General features: G+C 40.8%; 1 protein-coding gene across 13 annotated transcripts in view; it reads right to left on the bottom strand.

Moving 5' to 3' along the window:
- ehbp1l1a (EH domain binding protein 1-like 1a) overlaps positions 1-27,493 on the bottom strand; it is a 159,856-nt gene that overhangs the window by 75,544 nt on the left and 56,819 nt on the right. For 6 of the 13 annotated variants that reach the window (XR_003985480.1, XR_003985481.1, XM_030429801.1 and 3 more), the window contains 8 exons: positions 18,391-18,594; positions 18,132-18,275; positions 15,939-16,169; positions 15,716-15,775; positions 15,517-15,622; positions 7,039-7,311; positions 6,885-6,950; positions 6,485-6,703 (listed from right to left, as the gene is read on the bottom strand). Coding sequence is in view for 11 of the 13 variants with exons in the window: in XM_030429801.1 (XP_030285661.1) it covers positions 6,485-6,703; positions 6,885-6,950; positions 7,039-7,311; positions 15,517-15,622; positions 15,716-15,775; positions 15,939-16,169; positions 18,132-18,275; positions 18,391-18,594 (1,303 nt within the window). In the remaining 2 variants the exon portion in view is untranslated. The remainder of the gene's footprint in view (positions 1-6,484; positions 6,704-6,884; positions 6,951-7,038; positions 7,312-15,516; positions 15,623-15,715; positions 15,776-15,938; positions 16,170-18,131; positions 18,276-18,390; positions 18,595-27,493) is intronic. The other 7 variants (XM_030429799.1, XM_030429804.1, XM_030429803.1 and 4 more) reach the window with 5 other exon arrangements.

Here is a 27,493-nt window from a genome sequence, read left to right as displayed (position 1 = left end):
TTAATTTCAAGTTATATTGTAGAATCAGTAACAGAGTGTACAATAAATGTGATGGCTCTGTCAGACCATGCAGCTATAGAGCTGGGTATTGATATTAACACAGATAAAAAAGAAAAGGTAGATGGAGGCTAAACACCTCACTGTTACGTGATGAAGCCTTTGCTCTGACACTGAGGGAGGATCTTAAATACTACTTTGATTTTAATTCAGGAAGCACAGCCACAAGGGCAATGGAATGGGAGGCATCCAAAGCTTTTATCTGAGGGAAAATTATAGGACAGGCTTCAAAACGGAACGTGATACCAGTGATTAAATAAATGAGGTCCTAAAACAATTTTATAGGGAATTATACACATCCCAGATCAGCCCAAGACAATATATATATATATATTGATGGTCTCCATGGCAACCCGGATGCGAGAGGACACAGGCATGAATATCGCCGCTTCTCAATCCGTGACAAAACAGCTTTTTTCTGACCAACGGGATTATCTCATCTCTGTTTGACCTCACCAGAGGAACCAGACAGAGTTGTTCACTCTCCCCTTTACTGTTTAATATTGTTCTTGAGCCACGGCCATTGTCACAGGCAGTAAGACTGTTTTATCTTAGTTGTGCTTTTTATTATGTTTTATTGGGTTTTTATATATTGAGTTTTATGATTGCATGATTTTACTTGTGTTGTGTTTTTAATAATTGTATTTATTGTGTTGACTTTTACTGCATGTGGTTTGGGTTTTGTTTTTAGTGCCTGTGAACGCACCGTTTTGATTGTTGATCAGCTGCACCTGTGAGGTTCAATTTTGTCCCCTATTTAACAGCCACCAACCCACTAAACAGGGGCTAGAGACACAGACGGAGACACACAGAAAAAGAGACACGAGAGACGCCAGAGAACGCAGGGCGGCGCGAGGAGACCAGGCCTGCCAACTTCTTCTTACTAAGAAGCCTGGGTGATGGAGAAAGCCGAGTGATGGAGAGCGTGACACTGACGTCAAGGGGCGAGTGAGCACACCAGCGAGGCGCCGGGTCTCCATGAGGGGACCAGACCTGGTCTGAGGGCTCCGAGAGGCTGGAGACGGCGGGACAGCACGAGCACCGGCCGCACACGAGAGAAACCCAGAGCGTTACTACTCGACGCCCTCGCAGCGGCAGAGCATAGCGCTCTGCCTGGCGGGTAAGTTTCCCTTTGGGCCATAGTGGCGCGATTGGCTGTGTATTTGTACTTTCCAGGTGACCTCCGGGGCGCTGATTGGGAGGAGCAGCTGAGGTACCTGAAGCCCCTGAGGAGAGATGGCAGAGCTCCGCCACCACCTCCGAGCTGCCCTGGTATCCGGTTCTTGCTGGCACAAATGGACTTGCTTAATTATGAATGGATTATTTTAACAAATGCAGCTTCCATTTTAAGAACTCGGTTTTAAAACCTTTCAAGGTTCTTTTCGGTATTGGGTATCTTTTAATATATTGTGTGGTGCACCGGCATAAATTGTCTTTGTCCTCTCCTTCACCTGGTCGCTGTCAGTGTGCTTCCCCCCCCCCCCCGATAAAATTCACCAGAACCTGTGTTCCCTTTAAAAATAACCTTTTTACTCAATAGTTATCGCCACTTCTCATTTCCTTCCCCACTCTTTACACCATTGCTATCAGATCCAATGCAAGCATTAGAGGAGTGGAGGGAGAAAAGAGCATAAACTATTATTATATCCGGACTAGTGTTGTAGTGTAAAATAACCATAGTAAGTAGATAGTGGTCAGTATAAAAGAACCACAGTTAGTAAATAGTGACTAATGGTAACTGATAATAACTGTTATAATGATAAAAGTAAGAAACGAAGGGTAACAAGTGTGAAAGAGTTGCTGAAACATACTACTGGGCACCTGCTGACTGAAAAGTGCATCTGTTTAAAGCTGCTATAGTCAGATGTCAAGTGTGAAAATGTAACCACAAATCTAAGAATTACATCATATAACCAAATATGTAACACTTTCATTATGTTTAAAAATGCAGTGCCAAGAGTGGTCAGATATAATGGGATGTATCAAGGAGGGGTGAATTATCAAAAACCTGAAGGCCTCAAGGCCAGAGTTTCTAAGAGCCGGTGATCGCAGCACAGAGAAAGCCCCAATGTAAAAAAAACAAAGCGAGGCGAGGTGCAACTGGTCGACATGCAGTTCTGCACGTATGCCAATCTTCGCGCAAGCGCAAAAGGTAATACAGGCTTTTTCCACTAGAGGTACAGTGATTTTCCATTAGAAATATGGTATTTTTCCATAGAGAAATAACAGTATCAGCAGAAATTAAGCAGAATAATGATTGGTTGAGACCATGTTGTCCGAACGGACACACCCACTTTTCTGTGTTTAAAAGAGGATGTTCGGGGCTTTGAGCCTTGGGTCAGTTTGGTTTTTTCACGGATTTTGTCTGTGTCTGATCCCGCTCTTTTTTGCCGGCAAATAAAGTTCTATTGCACTCAGCCTTGAAGACTCCTGGTGACTTTTTGATCTTTGAAATCTTTTGGACCAACCGAGAAAAGAAGTCATTTTACGACAGTGTTATGATACCAAAAATATGACTTCGCTACGATACCTGCCTAAAATATCTTGATACCGATACTGAAACGATACCACGGCGGAAAACTAAAACATCATCAAAAGTAATGGAATAAAATATTAGATGACAGAATGTGAAACTTAAAATGACTTATTTCTTTTTATTAAAACACAGTAAAACAACTTTTTTTGTAAAAGCTGCTGAACTTCATAGCTAATTAACCTGTTAGAACAACAATGAAATGATTATGCAGCTGTTTAACTTAGTTGCCAATCTGGTTACAAGCATCTCTGTATCCAAGAAAACAAGTGTCTTCTTGTTTTGTTCATTTGTCTTGTTTGCTCTCAGAGATTATTAAATAACCTGATTTTCCATAGTAGAAAAAAATTAACAGCACGTTAACTACAATTTTATTCAGCATAAAAATAATGAACATAAATGACATTAACTGTAAGTCTGGCAATTCATAAAATAAGATAATACTTTATTCATCCCACAAAGGGGAATTTTGCAATTTGCATTTCATGATGATAAAGTTCAAACCCTGGATTATTAGCCTGCAACTACATTAGTGCACTAAAGTGCAACACAATTGACCCAGACCTGGTGGAGGTCTGTGCTAATCAGACCATATTCTAATAATATAAATTACAATATACATTATAAATTATTGACAAAAATGTACATGCTATGATATTACTAGTACTGATTGACTTAGTGGTGTTGTTGATCAGCATACTTGAGAACACCAGCACATATAATGGTAAAGTTGATGTTACCAGTGTGAACGTTGCGTTTGCATACAGAGATGTGTGGAACCACATCGGACTGTTAAACAGTTAGCTTTACCCCTGACTGCCTCGTGCAACTCTGATGGTAAAAAAAAGTTTGCTTGTCACAAAAAAAAAACTCGCTTGACTTCCATCCGAGGGATATTAATGCTATCTATCGCTAATTTGCAGCTCTTTGAATTCTTTGAACAAGTCCGCATGTCTGTCAGCTACATGTTTCGCACCAAGTTCATAAAGTACCGATACTAATAAAACGCGAAAAAGTATTGTTTTTAACGGCTGGGTACCGCGGTACCTTTCTAGTACCTTTCTAGTTGAGGCTATGCCTGTTTTAAACTTTGAGCCTGCACTACTAAAAGTCAAAAATAATCCAAATGTGGGGAAGTGGGAAAAATTTCAACTCTCATTATGGGGCAAGATAAGTGTTATTAAAATGGTTGATGCACCCCAGTTGAACTATATAGCTATGATGTTGCCAGTAGCCATACGACCTCAGATTTTTAAACAATACGACTCAGCAGTTAAAGAATTTTTATGGGACAGGAGGAAACCGAGAATTGGAATGAGCAAAATGTGTTCCCCAAAAGATAGGAGGTCTGGGTCTACCAAACCGGAGGCTATATCATGTTTCATTTGAAATTGCCAAACTAGCTAAACACTGGTTAAAGGACAGTAATTTGGATTAGGTTAGCATTTAAAGTGAGATGTGTTCTCCATTTACCCCTATAGATAGATTACCCCAGTCTCAACATGGACCCATGAATCCTATCCTGTCTCACTCTGAAGAGGTTTGGACCAGAATACACAAGATGTTAAAGATACCTCATCTTAGACAACCTCACTCATCTATATGGCATAACCCAACGATTGTTATTGGGAAAACACAGATATACTGGAAAAAATGGCACCTCAGTGGTATATTTCAGGTGGATGACCTGTATCAGAATTGTGTTTTCAAGTTATATACAGATCTAACTAGGAGATACACCCTCACAGGGAAAGGTCAAATTAGGAGCTGTCTCGCACAAAGGACTCTATATAAAGAGAGAAATCCCATCCCAGACTTTCTCAGATTGCCAACGGAACACCTTAAGGCCTCTATCTTTTATAGACTGTCTAATGAACTACTCAGTAATAGCTGCGACGGTTTAAGAAGAGTGTGGCAGAAGGACTTGGGATGTATGTTGAATGAAGAAGAGAGGTTAAACATTCTGTCACATACTGGTAAATTTGTCAGGGAGTCCAGAAGTAAATTACTCAATACAAAATAATCCACAGGTATTACTGGACACCATTTAGACTGCATAGGACGGGACTATCAAACAATAACTTGTGTTGGAAAGAAAGAAAAAGGAACTTTTTTACATTGTATTTGGGACTGTTCACTTGTTCAACCCTTCTGGAGCAAAATTCTCAGATGTATGATGGAGTGGCTGGGCAGGACGTTACCAATATCCCCAAGGCTGTGTTTACTCGGAGACAAATCACAAGTACATAATATATCCAAAGACGAACTTTCAGTGGTTATGACTGGGCTAACCACAGCTGCCAGAACAGTACTCACTTACTGGAAATCAGCCAAACCCCCAGGAATGAAGGAATTGGTTAACTATATGATCAAAACTGCCTCAAACGAATCCATGTTGATCAGGAGGAATGACGGAAATCACACTAAGGGACCAACATGGGGGCTTTTTGGTATCATGTATCTCTGGCCAAAAACCCAGACTCATAACTGTGTGTCTGTCTATCTCTCCCTAAATGTTACCTTCTTAATTTATTTATTTATTAATTTGTTTTGTTTTTTTTGTTTTTTTACTTACTTGCATATTCTTCAGGTTATTATTTTCACTATTATTGCGGATGTAGCTCACTCTGTTGTTGCTTGTTTTTGTTTGTCTGTTTGTTTGTTTTTTTCCCTACTATTATTAATATTCTTGCTTATTTAATAATCTGTTAATTGAATAATTTTTGGGAGGGATTGTTGACTGTGCCTTACCTTCTCTTGGGCAGATCTCCTTGTTCTACAGTCAACGGATTTTATTGTAGTTGCTATTGAAATGTCTCACCTGGAAGGTTTCTAATGTTTCCACTGCCATTTGACTTTAACATTTTGCTTCAAGGTATCTTTGTTGCTTTTTAATTATTTTTCATTTCGAACTGACTTGCCCTTATATTCTGCTGTGTTTTGTCATTTACCTTTCTCCCAGCCAACCCATTAGCTCAATTCAACCATGAATTACAGTAAATTAAAGGGATATTCTGGTCTAAGTTTAATCCATGGTCTAACACACCGTGAAACTGTGTTAGACTCCCTCTTGAGAGATCAAGTTTGTAGACCGCTAGCTAACACAGTTTTAGCATCCTCAGAAACAACCGCACGGCAACAATACATTGCAGTAAATGGGTCCAAATATAAAACCGCCATCAAAAAGCCACAAATAATACTCAGAACAGCACCAAACTTCAGCAACATTAGAAATAGGGTCCCAGCACAATTTTCGAGGCATCAAACATTTGATATCATTGCCGGATTTGTCGGAATAGATAAACAAATCTCACCACCCGAGAAGCCTTCCTTGTTGTGGGGAAGCCCTGTGAGTCGATTATAGTCGAGTGCAGTACAGTTCCGCAGCTCAATGATGATCATTACTGCGGGACTCTACTGCACTCTGTAATCGACTCACAGAGCTTCCCCACAACAAGGAAGGCTTCTCAGGTGGTGAGTTTCATTTATATTTTCCGACAAATACGGCAACTATATCAAATGTTTGATGCCTCGAAATATGTGTTGGAACCCTTTTTCTAATGTTGCTGAAGTTTGGTGCTGTTCTGAGCATTATTTGTGGCTTTTTGATGGCAGTTTTATATTTGGACCCATTTACTGCAATGTATTGTTGCCGTGCGGTCGTTTCTGAGGATGCAAAAACTACGTTAGCTAGTGGTCTGCAAACTTTATCTCGAGAGAGGGAGTCTAACACAGTTTCATGGTGTGTTAGACCATGGATTAAACTTACACCGGAATATCCCTTTAAGCCAGCCTCAAAAGGACATTACAGATTAAAACCATGCAACACACATCCCTTCACCTATATCAAGCTGACGAGAGAAAAGGCCAGGTATTAGCCTCTCTCACACTTACCCCCTGTCAGAGTACCTAACACCCACTTGATCCACAGTGTCATTACATGTAGTAATGACATTCATTGATTCTACTGACAAAGTTTTAATTGACTCTTCTGAGGACATGAAACCATGATCCTCTACAGTGACCTCAGTAGTCTCTGCTTCCTTGTCAACAGCATCTCCCTTCTCATAGATTGATATCTGGGTTTCTTGTGTATCCTTTTGACCCGAGGATCTGTGACAAGATGCAAAAATATGTACACATTTGGTGAACTCAAAGCTACACAAAGAGTGACACACAACTAATGCAAATCTTTCCATAAATTAGTCAGTCAGATAGTGTTGACATAAGGCAAATGCATTACTGTGATACTGCATCACATTATTGCATCACTGTGAAAACCAAGGGAACCCACCTCTTCCTAACACTCAAGAATAGTGGCATGTCAGGAATGGAGTGCCACATTCTGCAATGCAAGTTTCTGAAAACAGAATCAGAAAGCATATGATTCAAAAACTAACCCACTGACATAGTAGAGAATTTCAAATCCAACTCCCCAACTCACTCACCCTTTTTCTACGGCGCCTATTTCTTCAGCCTCAATTGGTAGCCCAAAGCCCTGTTCATCTTTTTGCATCTCCAAAGGTGTTTTCTTTGTGTCAAGATCATATCTGTTTGGACTGGCCTCATCCAATAACATATCAGTCTTGTCTATCCTAAAGGTTGGCTGGTCAACTTGGATTACAGAATTTGATGATGGTAAGTCTTTGGCAATGGCTTCGAGGGACCTGGTTGATGACCTAGTTTTCATGCTTTGTTGTCCATCTTCTGGTACATCTAGGCTATGGAATAAAAAATGCATGGATGTCTTGTTGACAAGAACCTTAGAAAAGGAATGATCTTCTAATAACAGCTTTTGACTCGTGTGGTTTTCTCCATCCTTTCCAATTATTTTTCTTCCTGACTTCACCAGCCATGTTTTAACTGACCACCCCTCTTCTGAATGGTGCACATGTGTAGATGGTAACCCAAGAACAGAACCTTTCTTTGGGCAAGATGGCACAATATTTACCATATTTGGAAGCAGGTCTGTGTCAGGCAGTGGAACTGTTATGAAGCCAGAACTCTGAGCAATGTTTGGACAAGAAGGTTCATGAGAAAGAATTGCCTTTATTGTATCTTTTTTAGGAGAACCATCCTTTTTGAAAAATGGACAGGAGCATTGTGTCTTTATTATCATTACTGGCCACCCCCCTACTTCAGAATCCACCAACACTCTAGATGGGAACCCAATGATATTTGACTGTCTAGAGCAACATGGCAGCATATGTACCATGTCTGTACTTTTTTCCTCTGCAGTTTCAACAGCTTGAAGTCGAGGAGCGGATGGAAATCCAGGGTTCAGGGCCTGTCGTGGACATGATGGGAGCATGCTCAGCATTATTTCTTTGTCCCTATATGACATTTCCTTAAAATCTTGGTGAATAATTCCATACTGTCTTTTAATTGGGTTTCTCAAAACTGCACCCTTATCCAAATACCAGCTATCGTATTCTTCTGCATTATTCTTTGCAGGTAGACCTGGAATTTTACTGTATTCTGAGAGAGTGCCTAAAGATTTTAACCCTCTGGGAGCCTCTTTCTTCTTCCTCACTTTAGAAGGAATTCCAGAAATATATGACTTTTTGGGACAAGGTGGCAACATTGATACCATAATTCTAAGCACTGACTTTTCTCTAAAATACATCTTATGGTCACGTATTACTGGAAATATCCCTGGCTTGGTCAATGGCCTTTCCCATAGTGTCCGTTCATCAACATTCCGTTCTGCTTCAACAAACTCACTACAAATTCTAGACTGTATTCCACGAACTATGGAATGTTCTGGTAAAGTAGGCAGCAGATGGATCATACTTGGTATATCTGACCACTGAGGACATGATACTGATGTAAAGCCTGGTAAACAAGCTGTATGCGGACAAGACGGCAATATGGATACCATATTTACGATCCTATCACAATCAAGATAGAACACGTCTTGTAAATGTAACATAACACCAGACTTGTCTCTGGGCAGTTGTAGCGACTTTCTCTCCATTAGCCACTCTAATTGTTGGGTGGTGTTTCTAATTGGCATTCCAGGAACTCTAGATTCCTTTGTGCACGTAGGCATAAAATTCACCATAGTCAGGCCATCAGCTAATGTCAGTGTCAGAGCAGAGGGAAATCCAAGTACACTAGCATAGTTTGGGCAGGACGGTAATGTTGCACTCATACTTTCAGTAGTATTTTTGTCACAGAACAAAGCTGCATTTAGAATCTGCACTTCCCTTTTGATAAGTGGTTTCTCACACTGCAAACTTTCATAAGCAAACCATTCACTGCAGCTCAACACACAAAGGTTTTGCCCAGTCTTTGAAGGCAAGCCAAAGATTCTACTTTGTCTAGGGCATGAGGGCATTAGATTAACCATAATGGGTTCTTGTCGTGGAGCAGAGGGTAAGCCAAAAACTCTGGCTTTTTGTGGGCAACTTATTAACATATCTATCATACCTTTAAGCACGTCTGTGTCTTTCGGCATCCACTGAACAATGTAAGCTTGTTTTGTCTTTTCTGGTCTCTTGTCAATCCTCAAGGCATGCCAATATCTGCTCTTTGAATTGTTTTGATCTTGAGATGGCATACCAGGTGTTTGGGTCTGTTTAGGGCATATAGATGCAAGACTGACAATACTTGGAAAATAAGTTTGGGTTCCTGGGGGCTTGGCCACAAGGCAAGTTCTCACAGGACATAAGGGTAACATTGTCACTGTACTGAACATTTCTCTTTTATCTATATCCTGACCAACAACTGAGGAGAAATCTTGCTTCAAAACTTTAAGTAGACTCAAGGGCTTCTCCATCAAAACATGCTTGGTTATACTAAAATCTTCAACTTGAGCACTTACTGGCTCCTTAGAGGGCAAACCAATGACTCTGGCTTTGCTTGGGCAAGTTGGCAGAAAATCTGCCATTCGAGAATATGTGCTTTGTGTAAATGGAACACCTAGCACATCTGGCTCTTTCTGTGACAAAGAGGGAAAACTAGAAATCGTTGTCTTCCAGGGACAAGATGGTAATATATATACCATATATTTTACGTGTTCTTTTTCCTCATATGGACTTTCCTGAACCAGAGCACAATTACTTCTCAATGGTCTAGCCAAAATGAATTCCCTCAAAATATGCCAGCTGTCATTACATGCCATAAGTCTTTGTCTAAATGGCATACCTGCTATCCTTGTCTGCTTGGGGCATGTGGGGAGAAAACTGGCCATGCTTGGAGTGTTTAAAGCTTTCTGAAATGGTGCAAAAGGAAACCCTGGAATACTGGCCTTCCTAGAACATGTTGGCAACATGGCCACCATGACTTCAATCATTTTTATATCACTGACAGCTTGCTCCTGAACACAAGACATGTGTAAAAGACATGCTTCTTTTATCCGCAAAGGTTTCTCCCACAGAGAACATCTGTCCCAATATCTCTTTCCATATCCAGTCACTGAGCCAGCAGAAGTTAACCCTGGAACCCTGCAAAATCTGGGACATGTAGGTAATAGGTGAGCCATATTTGGCTCATGTTTCAAAGCAGATGGAAATCCAGGAATACTGACAGACCTGGAGCAGGAAAGTGTTAAGTTCCCCATTTGTGCAATTCCTGCACTACCCTTATAAAGGGAGCGAACATGATCTGAATACAGAAGTAATGGAACTCTGTTGTGGGATAACCTCTGAAACAGTAACATCCTATCATCAGACCAAGCTATAACTTGTGCCTGATGTAAACATGGCATGCCAGGAATCTTGCAATATTCTGGACAACTTGATTGTAACTGGGGTACTCTCACTGTCCCTTCAAGCCGGGCTTCAGGTACTGAAGTGGATGGTGAGATAGAACTCCCTCTTGGACAAAATGGAGCAAGTTCGACCGTAGATATGAACACACACTTTTCTTCTGTGCTGACTGCAGAGCTTGTTAACACAAGTTCCTGTGCAACTCTCTCATCTCTTTCAAACAATGCTCTTTTATCCATAGACAACGCTATATTTTCAGTTCTCTTCTTCTCCTTACAGTGTTCTGGCTTCAAACTGTGCACATCACAACCTTTTTTTCCCCTTTTAGATTCTTCTCTTTGTTCTGACAAATTTTTATTTGTGGCCTTCTGTGAGTCCAATCTTGAAGTGGTTTGGTCTGAGGCAATTGTGTTGCATATGATTTTCTTATCCACAGTAGGCATTGGAACAGCAGGGCTTATTTTTTGAGTGTCTCTCTTTGGCTTCTTCAACTGTGAGTTTTCAGCAATGGACCATTCTCCAGACTGAGCTCCTGGTGTTTTGCTCATCTCAACTGGAGGACAAGCAGAACTGGCTTCTCTGATATAAGACGACACAGCCATGCTCTCATTTCTGAAGGATTAAAATATACCAAAGATTTATGTAGAAACAAAAAGATCAAGTGCTTAACAGAAAACCTGAAGGTAAATTCATCAAAATTTGTTTTTTGAAGTGTTAATAAGAACCTGAAAAAAAAACTACATACAAGAACTTAGATGCAATTATAACATGGGGATTTATCTGAAAAATCACCACACTACACTTACCCCAAATCCATAGATACAGCTTCTTTTTTATACGCTCTCCTTCCTATCAGTTTTGATTCTGGGGGTGTAGCAATTGGAGGCAAATGTAACACTGGTCCCTGGAGTGATCTGGATGTAGGTTGGGGTTTGGTAGGAGGAAGAGGTTTAAATTGAACAGGCTCTGGATGGGCAATTGGATTCCCTAACTGAATGGACATCTTGGACAAGTGACTTCTTGGTTTAAGCAGGGGCTCCTTGGCTGAGGCAGATGTGTGATCTTGAAAATCACAATTATGCTTATGGGATGAGATGGGAGGATGTGTTGACAGGATGTTAGGGAATGTCCTTTTTTGCTTTGATTCTGTCTCATCCACCTGTGGCTTTGGCATCTCAAAATATTTTAGCCCTAGGGCTTGAGTCTTTCTCGGGCTAAGGGGCAGAAGTGAGGCCATGCTCTCAGGTCTGAGGGACAGACAAATAAGATCAGAGTTACGATGCAAAGAGAGTCTCCACCTCAGTAATGCAGTCTATAACCAGACCATTTTGACAGAATTCCACTGAAGAGCACACAAATGAGCAATATGACATGGAACTACATAAATTATGTTTGGCAAAAATGTAGAGCTGGGGTCCGTTTCACAAAGCAGGTTCAACAAACTCTGAGTCTAACCCTGAACTCTGAGTTGATCTACTCTGAGATAGGAAACTCTGAGTTTTCAGTTCCAGAACAGCTGATTTGAGTTAGTTTGATAAACTCGGAGTAGTTTCACCTGGAGTTAAGCGCGTGCACCACAAGTATAAAAAGACAGCATCAATGGAGCCCCGATTCGACGAGTCACCATGGCAACGGGGAAGAGGAGGGCTACGTTTTTCACCCCACTGGAATTGGAAATATTAATGCGCTCATACGGTGAGTTTGAGCACATTTTTAGAAGGAAGTGTAACACTGCTGCAGCAGCAAAAGAGAGGGAGACAGCGTGGGAGAACATTGGTGCTCGGGTCAATGCGTACGTTTAAATGTAGTCCTTTGCAATCACAATAATATTACAGGGGGAGACTGCTTGAGTGGTAGCCTATTCATTTATTTCATTTAGGTGCAATCCCGCAGGGGAGAAGCGCAACACACAATATCTGCTGGGATGTGATAGCATGACTTCGGTTGGTAATGCTGGAAATGTAAGGACGGATTAGGTTGTGTATGTAAATGATGGACTGTGACGTGAAACGGTACCACTCAAAAAGATAATTGTCTGGTAATGCAAGAACATCTATGCGCGGTCTGATAATCATCTCCTGACGAATATTTAATTCTCTGCGCAGTAATGCTGCACCTTCATCCACGGGATCATTATCAAAAGGACATGCCATGGTAGTGAAAATAGTCGCCACCTAATATAACTTCTAATGTAGGCCTACTGACTGATTTTTGTAATGATTTTCTCAAAAAACAGACGGCAGAACTATACTACGCCAAAACTCGCCTGCTGACTGAATGAATGAGGAAATCAAATACCGTGTGTGGCTGAAAGAGGGCGGAGACAGAGAGAAACTCGAGGTTTGTTGAGAAAAACCTGGTCCCGACCAGGTTAGGTTCATAGAGTATGTTACCATGGTAACTGACCGAGAGCTTAAGTTACCCCTCTCTGTGAAACATGCTAGAGTTACCCCTTTTTCTCTGGTTTGAGTTACCTCCCTTTGTGAAACGGAAAACTCAGAGTTTCCCTCATTTCAGGGTTAACAGACTCAGAGTTTTCACTAAATCTGCTTTGTGAAACGTCCCCCAGGAGATTGGCACCAGACAGAGTTACCACCCAAACAAGTGTTTTGTGATAAATCACAGAAGTAATGGCCAGGTCTTGCCAAGCAGCAGCAACACTTTAATTCACTGAAACAACACTGCCAGATGAGGTACTTGCTACATCAACATAACCAAGTTGCTTCCGTTAAGATTTTATTATAAAAGTATCCTTAAGATTCCATATGCACATGCAGCTGAACAAGCATTGACCGACAAAAAGTTTTTCAAGGCTGAAACAAAGCCACTTAATTATAAGCAGTAGAAGCTGCTCAACAGTGGGCACCAGGGTCTTGCTTCATAATGATAATCAAAGGAGACTTTTCTCTGCATTACAAATACACTTGAATACAATTTTCAATTTATCTATGTATTTGATGATTTGGGTGATTCTTATTTAGCAAACTTGTTAAGACCTTAATGTAACATATCATTCTGTAGTTGACCTAAACTATTTCAAACATGCCCAGAAGCCCTTTCAAGCCAAACAAATGGGGAGGTGGTTTGTTTGTGGGATGTATTTTAAATCAAAGCATCAAATCCAAGCCTTATCTATTAATTGCAAATGCACATCACAACATGCTACATATATTTCCTACCTACCTACTAAGCTACCTTAATGTTCTTTTGCCCCTTGTGTAGACAGCATGTACCAGCAACAAGTATATTTTTTGTTGAAGCCACATAAAGTGATTTTTTAAGTAGACATCCTTCTAGATGGTATTTCCTATGAATTCCTCTTTTTTTTCTAAAATTCAAGTCCATTACTTACAGTCCACTTAATTTTGAAAATAATACTTCCTTCTTTACCGGTCATTCCTGTACTTTTGCTTCCCCATTGTACACTGTCCAGGTAACATACAACCAGAAGATGAGCTTGTGAATAAAGGGTAGCTGTCCTTGCCTACATAGCAAAATATACAAACCAACACCCTTATCTGAGCTCCCAGGAATTCAACAAGGTGATCTTTTTATCTGTGACCCCTTCCCTATACAAAGCATTGAGTGACAAAACACCACTACAATTACAGAAATTGGATAAATCATTTTTGAACTCATCTGAGCCCAGCCTCATTCAACCTCAGATTCAGATTCAGAGGGGGTTTTTTGGCAGACAAACTGACAGTGAAGGAGACACTTAAAGAGAGAAGCCCATTCGTATATGCAACCTTACCAACTTTTGACCATGAGAATATTGCAACATAAAACCATGTACTGTTCTGGCACCTCAGTGGTGGAACAAACTCCTGACCAATGTCAGGACAGCAGAATCACTCACCATCTTCCAAAAGACTCAAGACTGACTAGTTCGGACTTCACCTCAACTTCGAATAGCATGACCCCCTTTTCTACTTTATCGACGGTGATGTCAAAACACAAGAAAATACTCTATCTGATGAAAGATGGAAAGCAATACTTTAGTATATTTTCTTTCTTAACCATACCAATGAATTGTTTGGTAATAAATAGACAATTTACAGATATAACAATGTTCTGTTTTCTATGACTTTATAAAGGAGGCTACAGCACCTCATAAAGCCAGATATTAAAAAAACCATCATCATCAGTTGAAAACGAATGTTAACTACCCCATTCATAGTGTTAAAACAAAAGTGTTTCCTTTCTTACTAGATTACAAGCTGAGAACTAGCTTAACAAGCATGTTTAGTCGTTTGACAATCTATTTTTCACACATTCATATAACCAATACAATCACAATCAGTTGACAAGATGTTACAGACAAGACAAAGAAAAGCTTCATAGCTCGGTAAAATTGCATCACCTGCCATTGGGTTAAATTTCATACAATGGTTGCACTGTTCACAGCTACTGAAATAGAGCAATGCTTTCATATTTTAAACCGAAAGAGTACATTAACTTGCTGTTTTACTCTTTGTACTAGTTGCCACAGAATCAGAGGTTGTCATACATCATTGCCAGCCATGAGAGACCTGAGAGTATACTCAGAATTCAGCTGTCGTATTCAATTCTTGTCAAGATGTTTCATTCCAAATCAAGAAAAAATGACATTGTGCTTTTTAATGATTTACTTTTACTTACCTACCGGGCACTATATGTTGAAGTAGTGCATTTATGCACTAGTCCACTAGCACATTTCTGAATGTTCTGTTCTGATAATAACATTAAAGGGTGACCCAGTGTCTACTGAATATTCACAGACCTCGGCTTAAAATGAAATGAGACTGAATAGTTGATGTTTCATTTTCTTTGAAATAGTTTAACTTTTTGATACAGTTTCCAGTTAAAACTATCGTTTTTAAAAAAAACTCCCAAAGACTCACTGAACAGTGAATCAATTTTTCTTAGCTGATCATTTTGTCATTTCTATTTTGTTGCTCTTGTGTTTGTTCCTGTCCTGCTGTTTACATATGTTATACTAAATGAGGTGCATTGATACTTTTTTTTCTGAAAAGTGCTTTATAGATACATCTAAACTTCGACAAAACAATGCTAAATCAAGGACTTCTCTCTAGTTTTTTTGACAACACTAATTAATGGCAACTCGTTAACAGTGTGGGGTATCTGAGGGTGGATTATTGCTTTACAGCCATGCCATGGCAAACATTTAAAAACACTAAACCTTATACAAGGCAGCCTTTCATAATTACTTACCCTGCTGATGCCTTGACAACCTCCAATCCAAAATGTGCATCCCTTTTCCGTTCTGTAGTCCTGGGCGGCTCATGTCTCCGACTGGCTGGGGCTCTGGGATCAGGGGCTGAACAAAATACAGAAATATAACGTTAGTCATGTAGTCATTGTATATAGGTATCCTTTACTCTACTGCACTGCATTTTGTATTCACACTCACTTGTGGGTTTGGTGAACTGGTTATCCTCTTCACTCAGGGTGCTTAACTGTCTTTTAAATTCTGAAATGAGAGAAATACATAGAAGAGATTAAACATTAGAAGTCCAACCCTAACAACCAGCAGGGAAGACACATGCTTGTATATTGGCATGGATAAGTCACTCTATTTGATATTAATTCTAACCAGACAGGAACAACATCTTTGTTACTTTTTGCTTCTGTACCTGCATCTTGGTCAGTGGGGGAGACTAAGGCAGTTTGGGATATATAAGGCTGAGGAGGAAGAGGAGGAGGAGGAGGAGGCCCACAGAGCAAAAGAGCAGAGGCAGGATTTAAAGGAGAAGGTGAGGCCGTTTCTGCTGCAGGGGTGACCTGAGGTTTCCAGGACGAAACATATCCAGACCCTCCCTGAGGTTTCTGCTCCAAAGACGGGCCAGTGGTAAGACAGAAGGAAGCTGACAAAGAGGAGACATAATGGGGCAGAACGATGATGGGAAGGAACAAATGAAAGAAGGGAATGGAATGTGAAATATAAGTGACCCAAAACAAATTTTTATATTTTCCAAAATCAAATTAGCAGGTAAATTTTGTGTTTGCACTTGTAGTGTTAGTAACAGCTCACTGACAAAGAAGTGAGAGGGAAAGCAAGTGGCACAGTGCATGGAAGAGAACCAACAGAAGCAGCACTTGAATTTATTTTGTTTCATTATTATACACTGCCTGGCCAAAAAAAAAGTCGCCACCTGGCTTTAACTAAGCAAATAGGTAAGAGCCTACTATTGGATAATTATTGCATGGGTAATTATCTTTTAGCTGGCAACAAGTTATTTAACCCTAACTGATGCAATGAGTAGCTTCTCATTTCTTAAACAACCATGTCGAAAAACACATCCCGTGGTTGTGAAAAAGATGTCTGTTTGAGAAGGGTCAAATCATTGGTATGCATCAAGCAGAGAAAACAACTATAGAGATTGCAGAAACTACTAAAATTTGGTTAAGAACTGTCCAAAGCATCACTAAAAACTGGAAGGATAGTGGGGAACCATTGTCTTCGAGGAAGAAATATGGTCGGAAAAAATCCTGATTGTTCGTGATCAGAGATCATTTAAACGTTTGGTGAAATCAAATGGTAGAAAAACAACAGTAGAACTCAGGGCTATGTTTAATAGTGAAAGTAATATCATTTCCACACGCACAATGCGAAGGGAACTCAAGGGATTGGGACTGAACAGCTGTGGAGCCTTAAGAAAACCATTAATCAGTGAGGCTAATCAGGAAAAAAGGCTTCAATTTGGAAGGGAGCTTAAAGATTGGACTCTGGAACATTTGAAGAAGGTCATTTGGTCTGATGAGTCCAGATTTACCCTGTTCCAGAGTGATGGGTGTATCAGGGTAAGAAGAAAGGCAGATGAAGTGATGCACCCATCATGCCTAGTGCCTACTGTACAAGCCTGTGGGGGCAGTGCTATGATCTGGGGTTGCTGCTGAGGAAGAAAATACACATTTGGAGTGACAGAGCCCTTTGACCTCCAGACCTTAAATGGTGATTCCTGTCTGTCTCCTATCCCTTTAATCAAAAGACACCTATGGCCGATTTGATTACTTTGTTAAATGCAATCAAACTGATGTGATCAGCTGTGATGAGCTAATCACACTCTCCACACATTGATACGGAGAAAGACAAGACATTAGTGGAACCCTTACTTTCTCACATGCTGTATTCTTTTATCAATAAAAGAAAATTGAAAATATAGATGTGGGGCAGGTGATGTGATTGTTATTGTGGTCGTTTGAATACAGATCTTTTTACCTCTTTTCCTATTCCATTTACATATTGTGGAAATATGTCTAGATGGGGTTTAGTGTCAGCAAATTGTGTGAAAAGACCAACTGAACAAATGTTACTCAAACAGGAGAACATGGTGCACTTGATGGGGACTATTTTCAGTAACAGGGTTGTAACATGGTTACAAAGGAACATTTCAACTAATTCAACAGTCTGGTCTAGTGATGTGTATTTCATAGTTTTCAGGTAACAGTTGAACACTGTGCCTCAGCGGAAGTAAACATATCTTTACACACGCAATATTCTTTAGTAGGATCAATTCATTGTTAGTTGGGTTTTGCACATGACCTTCATCAACAAAAAAGTGAAGGGTAATACTATATCTACCCTTTAATTCATCAAGGAGATTGTAATCTATCTTTTTCATCGACACCAGCTTTATCCTATTAGCCTATCTCAATAGTGAATCAGTCCGAATGATTCAAACATAGTAGCAAATCAAATATTAGGCAGGGGAAGAAGCACTGGGTTAGGATAAGAACAGAGAAAATTAATGAAAGGACAACGGAGTGCAGCAGGATGTCAGGGGGTGTCAAGCTTTTCAGTTGGGTTAAAGGTGGAGCAGCATTACATGGCATCTCTATTCTCTGCTTTTTCTGCAGCACTGCAGGCTGTCCAGGATCATTGGCAGTGAGATGCAGTAACTTAGGAGAGAGGGCAGGCTGTGCTATAGGGGCCTGAGATTTGGGGGGCCTCCATTCACTCTGCCAGGAAACTGGGAAAAAAGAGGAGAGGGAAGAAACACAAGTAAAGGTATAGTAACAGGTGTATAAATAGAAAGGTGTGAACTAGCGTCTGGCAGGGTAAAACATGTCACCCTATCCCTGTACCTGTCTCAGGGGCAGATGGCAGACTGGTGGGCCTGGTGAGGGCAGAGCCTGCCTCTCCCACAGAGGTGAGGCAAGCTTTGGGCTGCCTGGGAGCAGGAGGTGGTGGAGGTAGAGAAGGGAAGGAGCTGAGAGGAACTGAAGATGTAGAGTAGGAGACAGAAGAAAAGGAAGGCATAAGCCTTGTACTCCAGGCACTGAGAACAACTGAGAGCGGAAAATGGAAAGAATAAAAGAAAAGATGGTTTTCTTAAAAAGGAAAAATACTGTATCATATTATTTTTGACTTTCCAAGTGTCACACTGCGGTGAGGAATGTCCTGTCTTGGGTTTTTTGTCTTGTGAATTTCATGTTTTGTTTTGAAAAGTAACTCTCCTCTCGTTTCAGGTCACTTGCCCTTCCTCTTGTGTCACCGTTCTGACGTCTCCCCTAATCCCTGATTGTGTCCACCTGTGCTCCCTTCCCTGGTGTATATCTTGTCTTTGTCTTCCCCTGTCTCGTTGCCAGAGTATTTCATAATGTCATGAACATCCAGCCTTTCACAGCCTTGCCACAGTCTTGCCTAGTGTTGATAAGTATTGCCTCGCTTGTTTTTCTGTTTCCTTGTATGTCTCTGAAGAAGAGTGATTTTGATTTGATAACGTTTTTGGTCAGTTGTGAACCTTTATTGTTTTCTGATAGTTTCATAGCATATTTGTTTTGTTCTTTCCTCCTTGTGGAGCGCTTTGATTTGTATGTTTCTCAGCTCAGTGTAGCATAGATAATTTTATAGCCTTTGTCCTTTTCCTCCTCGAGAGTGATTTTCCGTTGGTGTAACATTTCATAGTTTATTCTGTTCTCAGATCAGTGTATTTTGCTTCTTGTGTTTTCTCCTTCGGGAGCGATTTTCTGTTTCGCGTTCTGTGTTTCTTTTATTGTTTTCTTGTCCTTTTCCTCTGTCTGAGCTGACAAGGTAAGAGTTTATAGCCTACTGGTTTATCACTCATTCTGAAGAAGATACAAGTAACACTGCATGAAAAGTGGGATTTTCGTCAGTATGCGGCATTGTAGATTGACGTGGAATTTCAGGTTTACGACTGCCCACAGCAATTTGCAGGCAACACTGAAAATTGACGTAAATTGTCGGAAATTGACGTGGGCCTTGCTTGGCAGTTGTCCCCCAATGACCCCCCTCCCCCTGATTCTAGGGGAGGCTTTAACATGTAAATGAAAATGCTGTGAGCTATACAAATGCAAATCAGGGTAGCAGGGGGAGTTTTACCCCAGGTGACCTTTTTTCTAAAAGGTGTTAACTTCATTTTAAGAAAATCTCTGGTATAAATAGATGAGGCTCAGTATAGCCTAATTATAGACCCTTATATTTTAGCTTGAATTGATTTATTTAATGAAAGTATGCTAGATTAATTACTGTGTATGTCATTAGCAATGGCCAATGTTATGTAAAAAAGATTATTTATTCTTTCTCTCTCTCTCTCTCCTGGGAACAAGTTAAAGATAAAACGCCAGTTGTTGAGAAGTTAAAATTTGCATGAAATATTTTGAGAAAACCAAGATATTAAAATGTAAAAAAAAAAAGTATTTCTATAATTTCATGGGTTCTGAATGTTTTAAAAGCAGTTGAAAAGTAATTCTTATTGCGTGTGAGAGTTCATGACCTTTAAGAGTTTTTCACTTCCGGGTAGACCGGAGCGTGAGTGACGAGGAAGAAGGAGCGGAGAGTTAATGGCGTCGAGCAGCTAACAGTGGACTGTGTGTGTCGTCAGTGTCTTGTTTTATCACTAACAGACTGTGAACTGTTGTCGGAGGACTGAAGGGGAATCAAACGGATCGGTCACAGCCGCGACCGCACCGCATGTGCTCGTTCTTTACACCTGCTGCCGTACAACAAACTCGAGACACTTTTTCTTTTCCTTTTTCTTTTATTAATAGTAGGGATAGTATTACTAGAATTAGATTAGGGTTAGGAAGGAGGGGTTTAAGAGGCTATGGCTTCAGGGAATGGGGATGAGGGTGGTGGGTGGCAGACGGTGGTGAAGGAAAAAGGGGGCTCTAAGAGAGGGGCATCGAGTGAAAGACCTGAAACGTCAGGGGATGAAGGAAATAAGATTAGGAAAACTGGAAACATTGAAGAGTTTGTCGTGCTGTTTAAAGTTAAGGGAACTAATCAAGGAGATGCAGGATTTAGAGCAGTGAATCCATTAAAAGTTACCACTGCTTTAGAGAATCAGATAGGCAAAGAATTTCAGGCTAAGATACTGTTTAATGGAATGTTGAGAGTTTGCTGTAAAAACAGGAAACAGTATAATCATGCTAGAGGTGTGGGAAAGCTGGTGGTCAAGGTGGAGGCATTGATCCCTAGAGGAAGCCAGCAAGGAACCAAGGGGGTGGTGTATGGAGTGTTTGCTGGCTTATCTGAGAAGGAGATCTTAGAAAACATTAAGGGGGCCCAAGTAACTAATGTGTTCAGATTTAAGCGAAGGGATGGAGCCGGGGATCCGCCAATACTGCTGACGTTTAAAGATAGAGCACTGCCGCAGAGAGTGTTTCTTGGGAGTATGGCGTATTATGTGAGAGAGTACATAAAACCACCGTTGCGATGCTACAACTGTCAGATGTTTGGGCATGTTGCTGGGGCTTGTCGGGGTAAAAGAAGATGTGCAAAGTGTGGTGGAGATCATATAATACAAAGTTGCAAGGCAGAGGCTCCTAAGTGCCCAAATTGTGGGGGGGGAGCACGGGGCAGGGTTTTACGGGTGTGAGCGATTTGTTCAGGCCAAGCGGGTGCAAGAAGTGAGGGAGCTGAACAAGGTATCGTATGCAGAGGCAGTTAAAAGAGTGGATAGAGAAAGCGGAAATGGGAGATCTTGTACTAGAGCAGTGGTAGGATGCCAGCTCAATGCGTCAAACTTGCAGTCAGCCCTTCCTTCTGATATGTTGACCCATTACAAAGGAGGCATTTCTGTCCTTTGTGTCTGATGTGTTGGTAGGAACAAAGAAAGCAGCTAACCGCTCAGATATTATCAGGCTAGTGGTGGGGGCAGCTGAAAGGTTCCTAGGTATAACGCAAATGCCAGAAGAGTTACATCAATACATGAAGGAGAGTCAAACTATGGATAGGTCACAGCTGGTGAGGATCAGCAGTATGGAGGATGATGGTGAAGTGGATGAGGTGGATCCTTATTAGCATCTTAATGTGGTATATCCTTCAATGGAATGCCCGGAGTCTAATAGGAAATGGTCAGGAGTTAAAAAGGTTTATTGATGAATTCAAAGAAGCTCCAGAATTGATATGTATTCAAGAGACTTGGTTAAAACCTTCTCTAGATTTTGTAATCCCAGGTTATGAATGTCTGAGAGTAGATAGGTCTGATAGATCGGGTGGGGGCTGTGCAACCTTTGTTAAAATTGGGTTGCAATATAGGATAATTGATATTAATTCCAATCTTGAGTGTTTGGCTGTGGAGATTTGGAGTAATCAAAACTCCATTACTGTCCTAAATTATTATAACCCCTGCCAACCTTTGGTATTGTCAGATTTTGATGAGATAATGGAGAAGATAAGGTGCCCGGTGGTATGGATTGGAGATTTTAATGCACATAATCCTTTATGGGGTAGTGATCATAGGGATAAAAATGGTGTTATTGTAGAAGAATTTATAGATAAATATGAGTTAGTAGTGTTAAATGATGGAAGGCCAACTAGGTATCATATCGTCAGAAATACTAGCAGTCATATAGATTTGTCAATTGCTTCGTCAAACTTAGCAAGAGTTGGTGAATGGGATGTTATAGAAACGTATACATTGGGTAGTGATCACTATCCTATTTTATGCAGGTTTGGTAGGGATTTGAGGAGAGAAGTGGAAAAGAAAGTCCCTAGATATAACTTTTCTCAAGCGAAATGGGATAAATTTCAGGAGAGAGTTCAGAGCTTAGTGGGAGAGATTGATAACGAGGGCTCTGTAGATAATTGGAATACATCCATTAGTCTCATGATACATGAAGCCGCTTGCAGTACCATACCTCTGAAGCAGGAACCTAGAACCCGTATGCGGGTTCCTTGGTGTAATAAGGGATGTGATCAAGCTGTAAGGAGCAGGAATAGAGCATACAGAAAACTAAGAAAGTTTCCAATGTTGGTTAATGCAATAGAGTACAAGCGGCTAAGGGCAGTAGCAAGAAGACTCATAAAGGATGCAAAGAGGAATAGTTGGAGGAAGTTCTGTGATACATTAGGCCCTGAGACCCCTGTAAGGCACTTGTGGTCTGCAATACATAGAATGTCAGGGGTGTATAAAAGAAGACTGATACCAGTGTTACAGAAGGGTGAGACAGTAGCAGTGTCTAATAAGGAAAAAGCAGACATGTATGTAGATAGCTTTCAAGCAGTACATAGATCAGAGAGAATGGGGACTGAGAGGTGTAGGAAGAGGTCTGAGCTGATGATAGTTAATCAGTGGAAGTTGGGAAGGAGTTTAGAAAACGATAATCCTATTAATCTGTTTTTTACTATAAAAGAGTTGAAGGATGCAATTGTGTCTGGGGCAAATACTGCCCCGGGGAGAGATAGGTTGTCACATGAGTTTTTTAAACATTTGGATGATATTGCACTTGATGAAATTTTAGCTTTGTTTAACACGGTGTGGGCAGAGGGATACTTGCCCAAGGAATGGAAACATGCAGTTGTGGTCCCAATCTTGAAGCCAGGCAAAAATCCATCTGACCCTAGTTCATACCGCCCTATAGCGCTAACAGCAGTACTTTGTAAAGTAATGGAGAAGATGGTAACCAACAGACTAGTGTGTTTCATAGAAACTAGAGGACTCATGGCTGATGTCCAGAATGGTTTTAGGAAGGGAAGGTCGACAATGGAGTCAGTGTCAGTTTTGGATCAGGATATCAAAAGGGCATTTAGTAACAAGGAAGTAGTAGTGAGTGTATTCCTGGATATTGAGAAAGCATACGATTCTTTGTGGAAGGAGGGATTAATGATTAAAAATTTTGACTTGGGAGTTAGGGGACGAATGTTTAACTGGATTAAGGATTTTTTAATGGAAAGAACAATACAAGTAAGGGTTGGTAGTGTATGCTCAAAGACGGTAGAAATAGAGAACGGAACCCCACAAGGAAGTGTTATCAGTCCAGTTTTATTTAATATAATGATTAATGATATATTTGGAAAAATAGAGAGAGGATTTGGGTTGTCATTATTCGCAGATGATGGGGCCATCTGGAAAAGAGGGCGTAATGTAGAGTTTGTTGTAAAACAGATTCAAAGAGCATTAGTGTCTATAGAGGAATGGGGGAATACATGGGGCTTCAAAATTTCTGCATCTAAGACTAAATATGTTGTATTTGGTTTTAAAAGAAAGTTACCTAATGTAGGGCTGTATATGTATGGGTCTTTACTGGAGAAGGTAAAGGTTTTTAAATTTTTGGGTGTATGGTTTGAAGAGCGTATGACATGGGCTGTGCATGTAGATAAAATTAGGCTGAAATGTGAAAAAGTTCTGAACGTTATGAGAAGTCTGGTTGGGTGTGAGTTGGGGGCTGAGAGGGAGACGATGTTGTTAATTTATCGGGCCTTGATTAGATCTGCTCTTGATTATGGGAGTTTTGTGTATGGATCTGCTTCTAAAACTGTTCTGGCTAAGTTAGACGTGGTGCAAGCAAGGGCTTTGAGACTTTGTTGTGGGGCCTTTAGAACGTCGCCAGTCCCTGCCCTGCTTGTTGAAAATGGAGAAATGCCCTTATGGTTAAGGCGCATTAAATTAGGGTTACAGTACTGGGTAAAACTTAAGGGGTGTAGTCATATCTTCCCAGCAAGATGCCTGTTACAAGAGATTGCAGGTAATAAATATGATATTTTTTTCGTCATTATAAATCAGTGGGCTAGGAAGCTGGGCTTGGAACAGGAAGGGAATGTAGAGCACATAAGATGGCTACCTATGCCCTATTGGGTGATACCTGAATTGAACATTGAGCTGGCATTTCTCCAGGAAAAAGATAAGAGGAAAGTGACTCCAAGAGTAGTGGAGTATCTTAGTTCAATCAGTGAGAATAATTTAATTATTTTTACAGATGGATCTAGAGATCCAGTTAGTGGGAGAGCCGGTCTTGGGGTGTATGTGGAGCAGATTGGGCTGAAGATTGGTCGACGTATTTCTAATGGAAGCTCTGTTTTCACTACTGAGTTAATGGCAATTCTATGGGCACTATGGTGGATTGAGGAAGCCAGACCTAAAGAAGTCACTATCTGCTCTGACTCTGTAGCTGCCCTGGAAACTTTAAGAACGGGGCAATCCATAGCTCGTCCTGACATAGTGAATGACATTTTGAGTGTGGTTTTTAGAATTGGGGTTGCTTGCAAAATTACTTTTTGCTGGGTACCAGGGCACGCTGGGGTTAGGGGGAATGAGCAGGTGGATCACATTGCAAAGGAAAGCTTAAGCAGAGAGATGGATGTCCATTTATCCATGGGGAGAGTGGAATTAAGGGAAACAATCAAAGACGGCTTAACAAAAGAATGGCAGAGAGGGTGGCAAAGGGAAGCCAGGGGTAGACACTTCTTTTCCATACAGCCTAAAGTTGGGAAAATATGGTTATGTAACTCTCTATCCTGTAAAGATTCAGTGAAACTCTGTAGATTGAGGCTGGGTCATTGTGGGTTAAATAACTCTTTATACATTATAGGAAAACATGTTTCTGGCTTATGTGAATGTGGGATCCTTGAAACAGTAAGGCATGTTTTCCTCGAATGTAGAACGTATAGGGAAGAGAGAAAGGTGCTCTTTACTAGATTGACAGGACTTGGAGTTGAGGCTTTCTCTGTTACATCTTTATTTGGACATAGTGAGAAATATAAATTGATCTCCGATGCAGTTTTGCAGTTTCTACATGAAACAGGACTATATGTGAGAATCTAGATCCAAATCCGATCTGTGGAGGGCAGTAATATGCTCAACAGCGTCTACACTGCCGAAATCCCACAAGAAGAAGAAGAACTGTTGTCGGACGACGTGCTGTGAGCGTGTGAGTTGGACTCTCCATCGCAGTCGAAGTGTTTGTGTTTTATTGGACACGAAGCAAGTTCGGCTAAGCTAGCTAGCACGAGCTAGGCTAGCGGCCCGGCCATTGTCGAGAGGACGTCTGCGCGGACGGGAAGAGCTTTGCCGGGTCGCCACGAAGAATGTCGCCGACGGATGGAGCTTCGCTGCCGCAGAGGGACACAGAGGTTTATCGCTGTGAGCATTTTGTTTTCACAGACTAACCTCGCCTCATAACAAGGCCGCGAGCTCGGAGCCACGTCTGCAAGTCCAGATTTATACGATGCCGATAATGACGCCATTGTGTGTAAGTAACTGTTACTGTTTCCTCCCTCGTTTAATTTTACTGTGAAACTACGTTTCTTTATTCATACCACTCTCTTTTGATTGTTTTCCAGCTGCCTGTAAGACATAACGAGACAGTACGCAGGACAACAAACAACTAGATCTTGCATCGCAGGCGGACGCTGTGAGGAGTTCAGCTCGGAGTCGATCGAGGACAAAGAGGGTAAGATTATTAGATTAGATCCGTTTTTGGTCTATGTGACTATTATTATATTAAATAATAGATGTGTTGTATCCACACGCAGTGCATTGCGCAGTACTGATCGTCTTTATTGATTGTTTTTACAGCTGCTGGAAGCGAGACAGTGTGCTAGCTGAGGATGAGGTAGAGCTTTGGAAGTGCGCCGCCATGGACCTGATGTCTGAGGAGGAAGACGGCACAAGATGGCGGGGTGTCTGGATGAATTGTGCGACCTCCGTCCGTTCGCAGCCGGGAGCTCGCCGAGCTCTGTGCCACACTGCTGTCACATGAGAGGTGATTCCGAAGTACAGGGCAGCGCACCACAGACGTCTGCAGAAACAGACACTTCGCGGTGCTGTAGGATTTTGGGCCTCTTGTGTGCTTCCCGTTTGTTGTGTGGGCAGATTATGCTTTGTACATGCTGTGTGTTTGTGTTTGTGCTAATAAAACTCTTTCTTTGAATAAACAACACCTTCCTGGCAAATGTTCCTTTCCTCAATAAATTCATTCATGTCCTTATTATATGATTATATCATAAATATGAATGAATGTATGTATGTATGTATGTATGTATGTATGTATGTATATATATATATATATATATATATATATATATATATATATATATATATATATATATATATATATATATATAAATATATAATATTTTTTTTCTCACTGGGGTTCACATTTATAATGACCCAGGGTGACCAATCACGAGTGATTTTGCTTGTTTATGAGTAGTGGTTTCATCCAATACTGAGTGAGGATATTCAAGCCAGCCCACACATTCTTTGGCCAGGCGTGGTTTCACTGCTATTCATATGCAAATTAGAGCCGTTCGCGCCTCCGGGAGCTCCACTGACGTCATGGTTCGTTTCCGACAATTTTCGGCACAGACAAACGCGACGTTCACAGCCTGTAAATTGTCGTTATCTGCCGAAAATTATGGAGATTTCCGGGCATTTACAGGGCCGAAAATCCCACTTTTCATGCAGTGTAAATTTCAGAATAAAAGCCTGTTGAATTTGTTCTCTGACTGTATCTGAGTCCTCATTTTGCCAGGCCTGACACCAAGCAGATAATTAGCTGACTACCTTTACTTTTGTCAGGCATATCATATTGTTTTTATTGTAAGTATGATAATAAATAATGAGTTTTAAATGCATTCTTTGACATTTTTGTTTTGCTAATTTTGCTTATTTACTGCTGTTATTGCACTTACAGGCCTTTGAGGCCTTGTGATATTGGGCTTTAATAAACTCCAATCTGACTTTGACTTTTGTCTTGGGCTTATTACATTAAAGCTATGAACTGACAACTCTATGATCTCAGGCTGTGAAGAAGCTCCTCCTGTCAGTGATGCTAACATTTGGTCAAACAGCCACAGTACAGAGTCAGTATCATTATTAGTGGTTGTCAGTTCAGTTTCAAATACCACACGTCAATCTCCAGCAGCATCTCCTTATTTATGTGGGGAAACTGTGCCTGTTTATAATTTTGTATCAGAATCATTAAATGTAATCATATCGCA

The sequence above is a fragment of the Sparus aurata genome, chromosome 10 (genome assembly GCF_900880675.1).
Source record: "Sparus aurata chromosome 10, fSpaAur1.1, whole genome shotgun sequence".
NCBI lineage: Eukaryota > Metazoa > Chordata > Actinopteri > Spariformes > Sparidae > Sparus > Sparus aurata.
The sequence above is the reverse complement of the archived record's forward strand: the minus strand, read 5'-3'. Positions and strand labels throughout refer to the sequence as shown.